This window comes from Zootoca vivipara, chromosome 5, assembly GCF_963506605.1.
Source record: "Zootoca vivipara chromosome 5, rZooViv1.1, whole genome shotgun sequence".
NCBI classification, from domain to species: domain Eukaryota; kingdom Metazoa; phylum Chordata; class Lepidosauria; order Squamata; family Lacertidae; genus Zootoca; species Zootoca vivipara.
The window spans coordinates 45,627,034-45,644,583 of NC_083280.1; the positions used below are offsets into that span (position 1 = coordinate 45,627,034).

Below are 17,550 nucleotides of genomic sequence, written 5' to 3' on the forward strand. Positions count from 1 at the left end.
CGGAAGCTGCCGGAGCTCTTTCTGCTGCACGCCCCCCCCCCCATTACTATGCCACTGGGAGGCAGGAAAAGGTCCTCCTTTCCTTCCACTCAGTAGTTTTAATGTGAAATCTCAGGCACAGAACTGAGCCCAGACCCTCCACTAATGAAATTCCCTATTGCGCCTAGAACAATGGGAGCTTTGAACACTGGATGAAGTAGCTCAGTATCACCATATTGCACCAGTGCTGAAAGCTCTGTACTGGTTGCCACTACATTACCAAGCTAAATTCAAATTTACTATTAGCAGAGCTGGCTCTGCCATTAGGCAGACTGAGGCAGCTGTCTGAGGCGGCAGGAGCCCCAAAGGTGAAACCTGTCCCAGAAACTAAAACAGGTGAACAGAATCTTAGATTTTAGCAGAGCCCAAATAGGGCATGATACCAGGAATAGGCAGAAATAAAGACTATGGCAGTTAGCAGTTTTAAACCTTGTGCAAAGGACACACCTATTGCTTGAGCTTAATGAGACTCCATGCAATATTGTGCCTGTGAAGGGAGAGGAAACTGATAAAGCACCATTCAACATCTCCAACACTACCTAGTGCCACGAAGGAAGGAATGTCTCAGCATCTTAAAATCTTCAAAAAAGAAACAATGGAATACTGGGCAACACTGCTGAAGGTAAGTTAGGAAACCAAGATACAGTGGTACCTCTACTTACGAATTTAATGTGTTCCGAACACACATTTGTAAGTCGAACAAATTTGTAAGTTGAATCCCATAGGAATGCATTGGGAGAAAAAATTCGTAAGTCGAAGCAACCCTAACTAAAAATTCGTAAGTAGAACAAATCCTATCTAAACCGCATCCAAGATGGCGGACAGAGCTCCATTTGTAAGTAGAAAAATTCGTAAGTAGAGTGATTTGTAAGTAGAGGTACCACTGTACTTATATTGAATCAACCAAAACCATCCAACTGAAACCAAATTATTTGGAAAGGGCATACTAGATTTTGGGACCAAGGAACAACAACAACAACAAAAAATCTTGTAGTATAAGGTACCATAGGATGCATGCCCTTTTTTTTTTTTTGCTTTTGCTACTTCACACTATCACAACTTGTCATTGCGTATTCCATAGCTGAAAAAGGAAAGAGTTCCTTGAAAAGCTTTTGAAATGCTGAGATTAATCTGGTAAAAAACACAAAAAAACCCTTGGCTTTCAAAATTCCATAATTCTATTTAAGATTTCAATTAAAACACACTTTTTTGGCACCAATTTCTTTCCCCAGTTCTCAACCAGCTGGCAATAATCTAGCCCCCTAAACTAGAAATACAAATGAATGCCCAAATTATGCAGAGCCAAAAGCTTGCTAGAGAATTTAATCTATTCCAAGTTGAATTTTGGAATTTGTCCTCCATTCTTTCCTACAACATTATACATTTTTTCCCCTGACAGCTTGCAGATTTACAGCTGTTCCCAGATATTGTTCCATCCTTAAATAAAATTGTACCTTCCCTACAAGCAAATGAAAAAGGGTTTTGAAATGGGTGGCAAGCATTAATGCTCACAGAGTGCTCTACTTGACTGTACAGGGGCCCTGAACAGAGCAGAAGCTTCTAAAAACTACATCAGATGGAAACTCAGAATATCAGCAACAGGGTATTTGGAGAAACAGTCCTGACTTTTCTATGACCTATTCCCCATGGGGAAAATTCGAGAAGGCGAAGAGTCAAGCTGTGCAAGCCTGATAGCCCACACTAATTCTACAATAGTTCCTCCAGAAACATGAACCAGCAAGAGAGCAATACAGATTAAAACATGCTCTCCAGATTCATGGGGTGGGTAATACAGGGTGTCTACCAAGAGCACCTGCTATCTTCTTGGCACCTCCCCTGCAACAAGCTACTAAACATGCAGAGGAGAGTATTTGCAGCACATCAAAATAGCCCAGCTATGTTTTAATGAAGCTCAAACTGTATTTCAGAAGGACAAGGATTTTTTGAGATGGGCTGGCAGAGAGAAGCAAAAAAGGGACCACACATGGGACTGAGCAATTTCTACTTTCTGAGAGTCTTCTCCCATTAGGCATCTGTGTTATTCTTGGCTCCTTAGTCTTAGATTGTTGGATACCTCAAGCATTCCTTCCATGGCACCAGAGCCACAACGGCTGAAGATGTTTTAATGGGCCATGGAATCCCCAACCTTTCTACTGAACCTTTCCAGTTTCCACCAGATTTTCCTAGCTCAAATGTCACTGCATGAAAAGATCCAGCACAAACACAAGGAAATGCCCCCTAGTGGAAGAATTTTAGAAATGAAAACTTAAAAAAAGAAAAGGGGGTCCTGTTGTTGTGTGTAATTGGCAAAGCACCTGCACAACAAACTGACTGAACTGGATAGCAGAAGATGCCATTTTGTCAAAGGAGAAGCTGGGTTTAGACAGGGTAGATCTACTGTAGATCAGAGGTGCATGGATTTGAAGGCAGCATTTGAGTCCATTTTCTGTGTAAGATTTTGGAGGAAATTAGCCTCATCCAATATAGCCAAAAACGCTACTTTTTCTAACTAAAAGTTTGTATAATAATACATGGCTGAAAGCACAATGTATTATAAAGGATATCTTAACAGATCCTGTGCTATCTACCAAAGGGGTTAAGAAGGTTTTGTACAACTCTAGGTTTTCACTCTTCTTTAATACGGTTGTTAGCCTAAAGTCTTTATACAAACCCAAACAGGCTCTAGAACTCTTTTCACATAAGAAAAGTCTACACATTGACTTCACATAGTATCACAGCTTTGGAATGGCCACTCCAGAAAAGCCAGCATTTTCACATCATTAGTGCCGAGGAAGGCAAAATTCCAGCCCTATCTATGCAATTTGAAATCTTGGGTTACAGCCCTAGCTATTTCTGAAGGAAGCCAAGAGTAAGGAGAGAGTCCGAATTAAATGATCCAATGATTTTTATTTTTATTTTATTTTTTAAAAAAAACTTTAGCTGATTGGGGAAGGGGGGACTTCAATTGTTCTCATAGGATTCCCAGGCATGGAATAAAATGCACAAGTCTAGGTGGACTGAACATATGGTTTAAGAATAGATATTTCAAGAAACAACCAGTAAAGGGGATGCATGGCAGATCAGATAGCTGGCAGATGAGAATGGCAAAGTTGGTGAAGGTGAACTCCATCTTATTTCAGCAGTGAAGAGAGGGCAGAACCAGTTTTGCCCTGATTTCGAAAACTCTGCTCCCAGATCTCCCACCTACTCTGCCTGACCTGTTTAGGTGGCTCCTTCCTCAGATGTTCATGTGCAAACATAAAGTCTTTGCCATTTTACAAAGTAAAGCCAGGATGGAAAGCTGCCCAGAACAGACCTTGACAATAAGTCTAAAGAGAGAAAGCATTTATTGCCTTTACAGCACAATTTGAGGCCACCCATACAAACACATACTAGGAGTGCTTCATTCCTAAGATGAGAACACTGAGGTTCAAAATGCACCACCCTGCTAGGCTGTACTCTTAGCCCTTAATAAACCTTCATCTGCTAACTCCAAGTGTGGGAAGAGGCTGCAACTTCTCAGTGCTGAGGGCAGGGTGGACACTTCTGCATTGCCCCAAAAGAGAAAATGCACTACAAAAAGAAGAAATCACTTTGCATTAAATTTGCACAATTCTGGCGGTTCCCTCACTGCGAGAAGCAAAGCTACAGGGAACCAGGCAGAGGGCCTTTTTGGTAGTGGCGTCCGCCCTGTGGAACGCCCTTCCATTGGAGGTCAAGGAGATAAACAACTACCTGACATTTAGAAAACACCTAAAGGCAGCCCTGTTTAGAGAAGTTCTTAATCTGTGATATTTTAATGTACAGTGGAACCTCAGTTTATGAACACCTCGGTTTACGAATTTTCGGTTTACAAACGCCGCGGACCCATCTGGAACAGATTAATTCACTTTCCATTACTTTCAATGGGAAAGTTCGCTTCAGTTTATGAACGCTTCAGTTTATGAACAGACTTCCGGAACCATTTGTGTTCATAAACCGAGGCACCACTGTACTTTGCTATTTGTTGGAAGCCACCCAGAGTGGTGGGGGAAACCCAGCCAGATGGGAGAGGTATAAATAAAGTAATAATAATAATTAAATAATAATAATGATTTCGCATTTATAGTGCATAGGTGCGAATTTAGAAAGAACTACTGTATCATAATTAGAAATATAATTCATTACACCGTAATGAGGAAGACTACGTGCTCGCCAACATTTGTCCCACCACTTTTCCCAGGAAAACCCACTGTTTACCACTGTATCAAAACAAACATCAATCGTTTTTTCTGCGGGTTGACATCTGTTCTGATTCAGTGATAAATAGCGGGCTTTCACAGTGAAAGCAGCGGGACAAATGAAAACCCACTCGGACCTGTGCGTAGAAAGCCTGGGACAAGCGGAAGTGTGGACAAGCCCTACAATAGGTTACTCTTGTGCCTGTTCGATCTGATCCCAGGTGCTAACTTCCTTGCTCTCCTTTATCTTTAAACCATGTGAAACTGACAGCTGTTCAAACAAGTGGACTATACTCTGTAAAGGGAAGGGAAAGCAGAGAGGCTTTGCTTTTCATGCACATATTCCAGGGATGAGCTCTAACATGACTGACTTGACAAATCAGTTTGGGCTCATCTTATAAACTCTGCAAACCATAATAAAACTTTACCCACTTTGTTCACTCTACTGTTAAGTCCATCCTCTCCTGTGTTCTGTTGCAACTTGTGATACCAAAAGAAAATAAAAAAACACTGAGGGAGCAGGACATTAGACATAAGCACAGGGCTTTCCTGGATTCCTTGTCCTCCCTAATGTTCACCCTGGCGTTTGCTGCATAAGGAATTTGGGAGGTACGCTAAGAGTGGAGCATAGTGATGCATCAGCCATGCTGGTTTGTCTGTCTGTGAGTGATATTAACCATCTGTGCACTAATTTAATAGAAGTAGTATTCCCTGAAGTGGGAGGGGAAGAGGAAGAGAAATCCAAGGAAGATTTCTTTACTGACCACCCCACCCCAGCTATGAAGTTAATAAGCTGTAGCTGTTTAACAAGCATGTGTTTATGTCAAAAAAGAACTAAGTAATTGTGTTGCTGGGAAGACAAAAACCTACCATATAAACCAAGAGAGAGAGAGAGAGAGAGAGAGAAGTACTGGAGAGAAAGGACACATATTTCTGGTTGCAATTGAAACCAGTCTGCTAATGATTGCAGGTTCTTTGACTGCCAGAGCATTATTGAAACTGCTTATTTGCTGTGTTACCCAGGGGAAAATAAAACCAACACAGCACGCTTTATTAATCTTGTCCTCGTCTGACATAAAAATGCACCATCCGTCTTTTATTTGATATTTGCAGACCAATTTGTCAAAACAAGCATGCAGATCAGTCATTAATCATTTCCCCTCATTAAACAGAAGAAAGGGTTGGAAATCAGCTGACATATCTTTTAAATCAGTGAGGAGAATATTAAGGTTTTAAAAAAACTTTACTTGAAGGGGAAAGGGGGAACACACCCCCTTGCAAAAAAGCTTTATGATGTAACTAGAGCACATCAAAACAATTATTATTATTATTATTATTATTCAAGGTTTTCCTTGTTTACAAAAGCTCATTGTCTCTTTCTTCAGGTTGTGTTTTCTACAGATCAGTTACATTTGTTGTGAGACAATAGTTTTTCAGATGCTGTAACTCTAGAAATCTAATCCACAAGGTAATTACCAAAGGGAATGGGAATCCTTTGTAATATCCCTTAGATCTTTCCGGGTCTTGCTCTCTCAACAAAACTGCTGAGCTAGTGACCTATTTGGCGGATATATAAACCCAATCATTATAACATTAGAGTGTTTTAATATAGAAAGCAGATTTTTCCTGGGGAGGTTTCAAGGTCCCCAAGCTGGCAATAGTTCCATAAACAGAGGGGAAAATGTGTAAGGGAGTCTGGGGGGGGGGGAGAGGCCCAGCATACATTTTTTCCCCCCTTTTGAGCTGCCAGCCTGAGCAGTTGTGGATTTCTCCATGAGAAGTAGGAAGAAGGAGCCAAAAAATCCTTGACAATTGGAAAGAGCCAGAAGTGAAAATGAAGGGAGAAATTAAAATTAAGTAATGAAGTTTCCAGTTAGACTTTTCCAACCAAGGGCTGGAAGATGAGAATGTGGAAATATCTGTATGCTGCCACATTGCATAGTGGAGGTCTCATGCCTCTTTGAACATATTTCTTACACAAAAGTCATCTTTGAAATGCATCTACATAAGCCTTTTCTTTAAACAGGGATCAGGTGCAAAACCACATCTTTGGTTCCGTTTACCTATCCCAATTTAACAAGTGGAATGGTTTGTTTCTTGAAATGGGAGGTTTGGGAACATAAGCCTTGGGCAGACTTAGACAAATAGATTATATACGGGATTAACAGTGTGGCACCCATGGTAGCAATGATGGTCTTGAGAATTTTCTGAGTTCTCCTCCCAGCTTGGAGCCCCCTTTGTCATTAGATGGTAAGGGTGGTTAACATCCTCCTCCCCACTTCTTGGACAGTACCTATGTACTAAGTTAGCCTAAACAGAGAAACAGCTATTTGGATTCTGAAGAAGACAATAAAGTGCTCTGTAAAAGAATTGTGGGCTTATAAAAGAGGACATGCTACTAGATCCAGAAAAACTGTTCTCATTCAATTATTTTTGGGGATTTCTCTCCCCTCCCAAAGTCATATTGGAAGTTTAGTTTTAGGAACAAACTTTTTGATGAGTAACCAAAAAATCAAGGATCTCAAACTTGTTAACCGAAAACACAAAAGAGTTTATCCTGTAATCTCCACCATGCGTTACATCTCCTTCCATCACCTGGATTTCACATCAACTATCAATCGGTTATATGGCCCTAGAGGCCACTATCTCCACTTCACTTCCTGGCTTGGGTGGCTCAGCAATGCCAGAAGACCACTCTTGTATCAGAAACTAAAAACAAAGTTGCACATGAAGTGCATACACAGATCACCAATGAGGAAGGAAAGAGTTTCGCTTTGGACATTATGGAGACATATGAAGCACAGATCATCAATGCTTTTGCCATTTCCCCAGCTTCTCTTCATCAACAAAAGTCACCCCAAATGAGAACTGAAAAATATCAACTGCTTCCAAAAAACATTATCAAATGTATTCACCACTTGGGCACTATGCACGCAACATAGCCTCACTAATCTGAATGTCATATCTTGGCTAGCTGGGAGCAACTATTTGTGCAGAACAAGCAAGTACCACTTGTGACCAACCTAGCCAAATGCAGCCCAGCAGGGACCTAAGCTTGTCTTTCTATCTGTCCAGGACTGCAGACACAGATATGGTTTGGCACCTGTTGGGCCAACGTATGTGGTAGGTGTGCTATGTTCAGCAGATCTGGTACTGATATACCGGTAACATGTAACCAAGTAACATTGTTTCCATGTTCAAAACAGGGCTTTCATTTGATCCAGCTTCAGGCAGGAATGTATTGGATGTGTTTACAAAAGAACAGTGGATGGTGAATCTTCAGGAAGTGTAGCAGAGGTGGGAAAATTGTCTGGCTGTAACTACTGTACCATCATCCCTGACCACTGGCTATGCTGACTGGGGCTGATGGAAGCAGCAGTCCAACGACATCTGGAGGGTACCAGGTTTCCCATCCCTGCTCTTTAGAATAACTAAAGTGCCCTATACTTTATGCATCATTTCCTCATAAAAATAAGCTATAACCTATTATGACTGTAATGACCCAATGTTTACTCCTAGCTCCTAAATATCTGCTTTGTGGACAAAGGAGTCCTTTTCGTATAATTCTTAGTAACTTTCACAAACACTCATCCAAGATAATTTTCATTACTAAAATAACCAAAGACAAAAACAAATTCTCTACTCTCTGGGTGGCACTGGGGAGCTCTGGTCTGCAGCCAAGTCTCTTTCTCCTGTGTGTTTGTATGTTTAAAATGTTCTAACATCCTTCCATGTTCTTCTGAGTTCCAGTAAAAATTGAAACATCCCAAGACGGTTGCATGACACAGTCAAATATGCATGTCCATCTTGAGTAATTTTGGAATGACATTGCCATATGTGCTGCATATGATTAGGATTCGAGTGGAACATAACGCAAGAACATCTAATGAGGCTGTTCCCTTTGGAGAAGTCATGAGAGTAAAGTTGTTTGGAGTGGTGCATGCATGAAAATGGAGCTCTGTTGGGGAGCACAAGCCTGCATTTGAACCCCAGAGAAACCTGATAGCAAAAAGCAAAATGTGTTGAAACCATTTCCATGGGGGTTACGCTCAAGGCCATGACGGTACAATTCAACATAAGGTAAAGGACTCCTGGATGGTTAAGTCCAGTTAAAAACGACTATGGGATGCAACACTCATCTCGCTTCAGACTGTGGGAACCAGCGTTTGTCCACAGACAGCTTTTCAGGTCATGTGGCCAACATGACTAAACCACTTCTGCTGCACGGAGCACCATGACGGGAAACATAGTTTACTTTCCCACCACAGCAGTATCTACTTGCATTGGTATGCTTTCGTACTGCTAGGTTGGCAGGACATGGGTGGTGCTCTGGTCTAAACTACTGAGCCTCTTGGGCTTGCCAATCAGAAGGTCGGCGGTTCAAATCTGCGTAACGGGGTGAGCTCCTGTTGCTCTGTCCTAGCTTCTGCCAACAATTCAGCATACAGCCCTTATGAGACCTAAACTGTCTTGGCATATTCCATTTGCACTGCTCACAATAGGGTTGCTTCTAGACAACCTGTATGTTGAGAATTGACTCTGATTTGTTTGGACAAAGTTTTCATGGAGGTTGAACAATATTAGCTGCTTATCAAGCATTGATTAGAATAGTTTGCGGGGAACATATACAATGTGCATCAAGTAGTTGTTATCTCACACTTCCAGTACATTTCCCCATCATTTTCCTTATTACATTTGAGGTGGGTGGGGAAGCAGGCTTCTTGTGCAGGAGCACCAACTATAATTGTGTAACTTGAGTTTCCCATCATGTGGTTGAATACCACCTGAAAATACCAACAGATTGCAAGTGCCTTAAGGTTATAAAAATTCAGTCCTTATGACAAGCACACTTAGGGAAAGTGGTGAAGGATTCCCAAAATTAATTTATGCTCCCATCTTTCCAAGTTCACCTGCCTTTGTTGCACAAGGCTGAAGTCAGCACACCAATGAGTCTCAAACTTGGTTTAAAGTTTGTGAGGGGCAAAGAACTGTACAATGACACCTCCAGCATATTAATACCTCTGTCGTCATAAACATATTATTTTCCATCAATTACTTGTCCTTGCTCAATAACTCCATGCCAGTGCCAAGCCAGCAAGGCAGGCACATAAGGAAGTTTGTCTGTTAAAAGAGGACAGGGAAAAAGCAAAGCTAGCATCCTGGAGCAGCTATATAATAAGCAGCTTCATATTTTTTGTTAAGCGAGTCTCAAATCAAAGCACTTTCCTGGTAGCTAGATAGCATTTCTTCCTCTGGGACAGGACAGCCAGACAGCTGCCCCACATAACCCACCAGATATAACACCTCACAATCCCTTCTCTACTTTCCTGGCGCAAAGGAATGTCAACAGAATTAACTGTTTGCTGAAGCTTGATCATCTGAAATGTATCAGCTTTCCAGCCACTGTGTTATAGCCTAAGGCACAACTAGAGCAGATCTCTTCCCATCTAGCATCCTCCCAGCCTTCCAGCTGATTGCAGAGAGTGTGTGTGACAGGAGGTTAAAGTGACAAGGAGAGAGAGAAAGGAAAGAGTTAACTTTACATGGCCATACCCAGTGGGCATATAAAGATTCGTTTTACTTCTCATTCACCACTTTTAAAAACTAATCCTCTGGCACAGTACAAGGCAACTTTCCACGCAGATCATCTGTAACCTCTCCGATCTGATCTCAGAAGGAATGAGGTGTGATGAAAACTCAGTTACCTAGCGACTGGTACCAATCATTTCACTTCCAGCTGCAATTAAGAGTATTGCTGTATCCTATAATGGTACTCCCTGCTGCCAGGCAATAACCAACCAAAACAGGAAAACTCTTCCAAAATGAACTGGGGTGGTCTGAATCCGTTACTCAAGAAGTTAGCTCAAATTATTTATATACTAACCAACAGTGTTTTAACTGTATACAAGACTTGTGCAACAAACTGGAAAAGTCAGCAAGACCACTGAAGACTACTTACTATCTATCTCACTTTCTAGACTATCTCAACCAGGTAAGTTGGAAGAGGAGCACATAACAGACCCAGTAGCCAAGAACTTAATGCACCAGTATGGATTTGGCCTTGAGGCAAATCTCTCTCCCCATACTGCACAAACATCAGTGGGAAACCTCCAAAACTCATCCACCTCGCCACTTGCTTCTTTCTTTAGCAAAAGCACTGTGCCCGAAAACACACGCACACCTTCTGAAAGGTCATATCCAGAGAGTACATATATTTCTATATATCTTAAAATGTGGAATATGATGCATTAACTGCCTTGAGTGGAAAGAATGCATGTTTCCAAACATCAGTGGGAAACCTCCAAAACTCATCCACCTCGCCACTTGCTTCTTTCTTTAGCAAAAGCACTGTGCCCGAAAACACACGCACACCTTCTGAAAGGTCATATCCAGAGAGTACATATATTTCTATATATCTTAAAATGTGGAATATGATGCATTAACTGCCTTGAGTGGAAAGAATGCATTTCTTTCCCTTACTTTTAAGGTAAGATGACTTTGAGTACAAGTCCTCTGCAGCCATGAGGAAGAATATTTAAAATAATTATCTCCTACATGCCTATGGAAACAATGCAATGGCCACAAGAAACTCATCCACATCTGCCTGTGCAGTAGCTATCTGCTACTTGGCAGAAAGAGGTAGTGTACTGTACAGAAAAAGAAAAAGAAATACGCTGCACCGTTAAATGATAGATCACAACATCTTGACTAGAGTTTCCACTTAGGACCATTGGGGATGTGTGTGTGAATCATGTGACAAATGGTTGGCAGTTTCACTGCAGAGAAACAACCTGAAAGACAGACTTTACATTCTAAAGAAGTGCCAGAGCAAATTCCCTTGTTTGCCTGGAGTCTGACTCTTCTTCTATTACTTGGACATTCTGGATCCTCAGTGTTTCTTCTATGTGAAACAATAGCCAAGACCAGAAGAATAGTGGGAGTCAGACAGTCTCTCTGGAAATGCCCAGTTGGCTGCCAGATGGTCATTCTTTTAAGGGTTCCCCTCACTATAGTGGGAAGATTTCTCCTTCAGATGCTGCCATAACCAGGCTTCCCTCCATCTTTCTCCTTCCATTTTTGTCCTCCTTTATCACTCTGTCCATCAAAGCAAGTGTTTAATTTTAAAGCATTGTGTGCCCGCCTCCCATACCTCTTCCCTAATGTTCCCTTCATTTCACACATATGCATTTGTAATTGGTCCAGCCTTCTCTCACTTTCACTTCTCTGCTATGATGGGGGTGGAAAATGTTTCACAGCAGAAATTATTCTAGTTTTGTTTTGCTTTTTTGCAGGAAAAAATGTTTTGTAACTTTGTTAAGAACAATAAATGCATGCCCATTTCAAACATAGTATCAAGCTACCTTGGCAATTCCAAAGGTTTTAGCTTTGGTTACTAAACACAAGTAAAAAAACATGCTAAATCTGATCCCTCTCTAGTACAGTACAGTACTAAAAAATTTCCAAGGAAAATTGTCCTGTGCGAATTACCCATGTTTGCATAGGAAACTTTTTGAAATTTTCCAGTTCAAATTTTTCTGGAAAAAACACATCACTACTTCTGTGCCTTTTGCTATGCAGCTTCATAGCAGGGGCAAACTAAGACATTGTGCTTCCTGAGGCAAACGGAAAAGATAGCACCCTCTCTCTGCTCCATGTGCAGAAACTGAGCAGAATGTCACATCCACACCACACATTTAAAGCACACCGCTTCCAGCAAAGAATCCTGAGAACCATAGTTTGCTTCTTACAGAGCTACAATTCAACACCCTTGACAAACTAGTTTCCAGGAGGAGTGGAATGCGACCTTAGCTGAATCTTACTTCAACAGTGGTCATGGGACAACATCCTCCACTGAATCCAAGTGTAGCAGGCTAGCTTGCCCGGGGGAGGGGGGGCGTTATAGGGCAAGCTGTACATTACGCACAGCTTTTGGCTCCTCCAACATCTTGTTGTCGTCCACCCCCAACAGCATCCACCACCTGAGGTGGTTGCCTCACTCTGCCTCCTGTATGTTTGGAACATAGCCATATGCATCAGTTGTGTTATGGATGGTGGCTAGTACACTCTTGGTTTGCTGATAATGACTCCAATCAATCCTTTATTCTGGAATGTTGTATAATGGTATAGTGGTCACTTTTGAAGTGTAGAAGCTCATTATGACAGCCTCCCAAGGATAGTTCGATAATGGAGGATGCTGTGTGGATCCTATGCATAGGTCCTTGTGGTGAGTATGCTCTATTGCAGTGTTTCTCAACCAGTGTGCCTCCAGATGTTTTGGGACTACAACTCCCATCATTCCTGCCCACTGGTCTTGCTAGCTAGGGATGATGGGAGTTGTAGTCCCAAAACATCTGGAGGCACACTGGTTGAGAAACACTGCTCTATTGGACTGGGGATTACTTCTGACTGCACAGGTTCAACTCATAACACACTGAGCTTTAACAAGAGATCTCAGCCAACTGAAAAGAAAGCCTGTAGCTTATAATTAGGAGGGCAAAATATTCCAATGAAGTGTTACCAGTGTATTTCCTCTGTGCTAGCCTCTTACAAACAAGCTTGTCCCCATTCACTTGTCTGAGCAAGGATGGACCATCAACTACCCTTGAACTCCAGCAGATTAAGTCATCGTTTCTGCACTGGGTGTGTGTGTGTGGGGAGCTGTAGAGCTACACGCCCACCTTCACCACAGTACTGGGACTATAGTCTTCTGTAGAAGATAATGGAAGCCATCTTTTAAACCATGGGTAGGCAAACTAAGGCCCAGGGGCCGGATCTGGCCCAATCGCCTTCTAAATCCGGCCCGCAGATGGTCCGGGAATCAGCGTGTTTTTACATGAGTAGAATGTGCCCTTTTATTTAAACTTCATCTCTGGGTTATTTGTGGGGCATAGGAATTCATTCATTCCCCCCTCCCCCAAAAATATAGTCCGCCCCCCCCCCCCTCACAAGGTCTGAGGGACAGTGGACCGGCCCCCTGTTGAAAAAGTTTGCTTGGCCAGTGTCTCAACCTACCACAATGCTTAAGCCCTAGATCCAGTTGCCCAATACACTTTCAACCTTTCTCAGGGCTGACCCCAAGGTATTTTATTGTGTGTGGCAAATGACAAAACAGCACACACACCCAGTTCATGTGGAGAAGCTGGCCACACTGGCCACTGAATCTTACTGCAACAGTGGTGATGGGACAACATCATCTACCATACCCAAGAGCAGTCTGTTGGCTTAGGGGCCACAGGGAAGGCTGCCTGGCAGACACAGCTTTGTCCTCCAACAGGGGAAAATGCTGGCAGTGGGGTAAAGTTGGTGTGTGTGTGTGTGTGTGTGTGTGTGTGTAAAGTCAGGGGGAGGTCAGAAAGAATGGCCAGTGTGGAGGTGGATGAAGAGACAGAAACTTTACTGAAGGTTAACTCTAAACTGCCAGGTAACATGTATTCAAGTCTTTGGGCATTTTTGTTTTGTCTGATAGCTTATTTAAAACTGCTATGTAGAGAAACAAAATATAGGAATTGCACGAAGAGCTTTGATGCTTTTCTCCCTTAAAATGGAAGTTGAAGAAGTTGATCTTTGGCTTCCAAAATGCCACACATGAACACCAATACTTCCTATCTATTAAAATCTACAATCTTGGATTGATACATTTTATTAATTGGAGACTAGAAGCGTGTATTTTAAAATCCAAGTGGTCTCTTCCTAGAAGGTTTCAGTTCAAACTGCATTGTTCATGGTCTAAACTAGACACATCTCGTTACAACATAGAAGACAGATTACTGTTAGCCAGTTAAACACTCAGAATGAATTACTTCATTGAGCAACGATAATACTTATTCGAAAATGAATTATATCAGTTAAAAGCAAATGTTACCCACACAACCACTTTTAAAAGCACTTTAAACCTTTCACTGCCATATAATCTATAGAAATCCCACACCTCTCAATCCTTTGCGATTGGGTGAAAGGTTGAACTGCCATGCCAGGTTTTCATCCCCAGAGGAATATTTTTAAATAGTCCATCCAATAAATCCTTCAAAAATAGTGGCAAGGAATGGAAATACTGAGATCTTTTCCAGCAGAGAAACGGTATCATTCTTAGTAAATACATAGCATATGCTGTGTACATCCCCCTCCTCCACAATCCAAGACTTTCCATTAATGTATATTGGGTAATTAATGTACAGGCTTAGAAGACATTCTTACAGCAGAAGGCAATATTTTGGCCCCACGCCCAAACCAACTGATGGGGGCAGGGGGAGAGAAGAGAGAAATCCCACCTCTTGAGTCAGGCACTCTACCAGATGCAATACATAAGATGCATGAAGGGTTGGAGGGGGAAATGGAGAAAAGTACATATAAATTTCTTTCAAAGTATGTCTTACCACTTTCATTCTTCTCTATTACATCCACCACCTCTCCAGCTTGCAGGCTGATCTCCGAGTTTTCCTGTTTCTCATAGTTAGACACCACCACATACTGCTCCAGGATCATAGGTTCAGAACTAGCGTCAGCACCTGGGGAAGGGAAAAAGCAAGCTGTGAGCCAGCTTCCAGCCATGGCTCCTCGAGAGCGACCTCTGTCCATCCGACTCATGATAGGCTGATTTGTCACCAATGCCAAGCCAATCAGAATACAACCTTGGCTCGCGGCATATCCCCAAATGGCTGGCCATATAGAAGAAGTTTCCTCTGGCCCACAGCTGAGTAGTACAGAAGAACATCGGAGACTGGTTGAAGAGGGGAAGAAGGGGGAGGGAGAAAAAAACCACCCAAGAGTTTAACACAACAGCATTTTGTTAGATAGCAAGCTGCAGGATGGAGTTTGAAAATAAACCTCTTTCCAACATGGTTGCCACACCATCCTTGTTCCCATTCAGAGAGAAAAATCCATCTCGGTCACAACCAGCATAAAAAAAAAGGGGGGGGAGAGAAATCCAGGGCGGAAAAACACACAAGTCCACAACTTCTCCCCCTCATAGACTGAGCTCCTGCCTCGCTCTCACAGGCTCAAGCTAAGAGTCAAAAGGGGGGCTGTGGACGCCAATCATATTTGCCTCGCGCTGCAGTCCTTAAATAGAAAACACATGAGCCGTGTTGAATAAGGGAGGTGGGGGTGGAGGAAGGGAAGAGGGGAGGGCGCAAAGGACTGTTTACTTGAAACAGAAGAAGAAGAATTACAGCACCAGATTCCTGCTTACACAGTTCCCCTCTGCTCCGCTGCTCAAGCTCTTTCCAAATAAAACTCCCCCCAGTGTGTCCCGCTGTTAAACCGAGATGTACGTACAGAGTCATCTTTTTGTGTGTGTGTGTGCAGCCGTAAAAAACACACACAACACTTCGCATAGTAAGAGTCATTCTTCAAAGTTCCCTAAACCAACACAAAATGCTTGCATTGGATTCTTTCTCCCTGCCTCCACTCCCCAGCCACCCAGCTGAGCGATGCACAGGCCTATTTCTTTCCTCCTGTGAAAGTCTTCCCATCTCACCCACCCCATCCATATTTTCTGGTTCATTTTCTCAATCTTAATCATATGGGGGGGGGGTTCTTTCTTTCTTCAAAAAAGCAAAGGAGCAAAAAAAGTGTGTTTTGTCACCAGGGACGAAGGCTCACCCTTCCTGCCTTATAGCAACAAGCTGCTGCAGAAGCATGCCTGCCCCTTCGCTCATAAGTCACTCAGAAGATAAACAAGGCCCTTCCCCACCCACTTCTAAACACCCACAGGAAAATCTGCCCCTGTACATTGCTCCTCGGCGCCTGCAAGAAGAAATATGTGCTACAAAAGCATTTTTTAAGCCAGGGCTCTTCCCCCCATCCAGGACCACTTATACACACTTACACACACACTTACACACACACACACGAGAGAGAGAGAGAGAGAGAGAGAGAGAGAGAGAGAGAGAGAGAGAGAGAGAGAGAGAGAGAGAGAGAGAGAGAGAGAGAGTCATGAACAAAAGAAAACCCTGAAGGAAGCCAAAACTTATTCTCAAATGAGCTAGCAATCATTAAGCTTCATGAGAGACATTTACAAGATTACATTCAGTTTGATGTGTGCATCAAAAGGGGCATTACCTCCAAGCACAGGATGGCATACTTCTTGAATATCCCCACCTGGTCTCACAAGACACCTCATATCAGTGGTCTGGTCACTTTACTGGCCAGTAGATATCAAAATCCTCCTTACTAGGGTGGTATCACTGGCTAACAGTGGAAACCTATGCCTGTTTACTAGGAAGTTACATCTGGAAAACCAGCGCATAACTAGCAGTTAGGGTGGTCACAGAGGACAGACCTCCATTTAAAGGTCTGTCCAGTCCTCATCCAGTTTAAAAGAGAATAAACCATATAAGGAGGGAGGGAAGCTGCTGTTAATCCATTATATATATTGCAAATTTTCAAAGTTCATTATATATTTTGCAAATTTTAAAAGTTTTTGACAGAATTACAAGCCTGGTAGATAAAGGGAATGCTGTGGATATAGCCTATCTTGATTTCAGTGGTCAAGGTTTTTGACCACTGCTGGCCCAAGACATTTTACTGCCTGAAGTGGTGCCCAAGTGTGCGCACACATGTCGCCTATCAAGATGTAGCCTATCTTGATTTCAGCAAGGCCTTTGACAAGGTGCCCCATGGTATTCCTGTAAAGAAGCTGGTAAAATGTGGGCTAGACAATGCTAGCGTTCAGTGGATTTGTAACTGGCTGACTGATCGAACCCAAAGGGTGCTCATCAATGGCTCCTCTTCATCCTGGAGAGAAGTGTCTAGTGGGGTGCCACAGGGTTCTGCCTTGGGCCCAGTCTTCTTCAACATCTTTATCAATGACTTGGATGATGGGTTTGAGGGCATCCTGAGCAAGTTTGCAGATGACACCAAATTGGGAGGGGTGGCTAATACCCCAGAGGACAGGATCACACTTCAAAATGACCTTAACAGATTAGACAACTGGGCCAAAGTAAACAAGAATTTTAACAGGGAGAAATGTAAAGTACTACACTTGGGCAAAAAATAATGATGAAAGGCACAAATACAGGATGGGTGACACCTGGCTTGAGAGCAGTACATGTGAAAAGGATCTAGGAGTCTTGGTAGACCACAGTGTGATGCGGCAGCTAAAAAAGCCAATGCAATTCTGGGCTGCATCAATAGGAGTATATCATCTAGATCAAGGGAAGTAATAGTATCACTGTATTCTGCTCTGGTCAGACCTCACCTGGAGTACTGTGTCCAGTTCTAGGTACCACAGTTCAAGAAGGATACTGACAAGCTGGAATGTGTCCAGAGGAGGGCAACCAAAATGGTCAAA

At 42.6% G+C, this 17,550-nt stretch overlaps 1 protein-coding gene across 9 annotated transcripts in view; it reads right to left on the reverse strand.

The window, feature by feature from the left end:
• Nucleotides 1-17,550, reverse strand: part of SH3PXD2A (SH3 and PX domains 2A) — a 275,011-nt gene that overhangs the window by 59,971 nt on the left and 197,490 nt on the right. For 7 of the 9 annotated variants that reach the window (XM_060274714.1, XM_060274716.1, XM_060274713.1 and 4 more), the window contains one exon: nt 14,633-14,764. In XM_060274714.1, coding sequence (XP_060130697.1) covers nt 14,633-14,764 — 132 coding nt within the window. Of the gene's footprint in view, nt 1-14,632; nt 14,765-14,887; nt 15,780-17,550 lie in introns of those variants that run through there. The other 2 variants (XM_035133346.2, XM_035133348.2) reach the window with 2 other exon arrangements.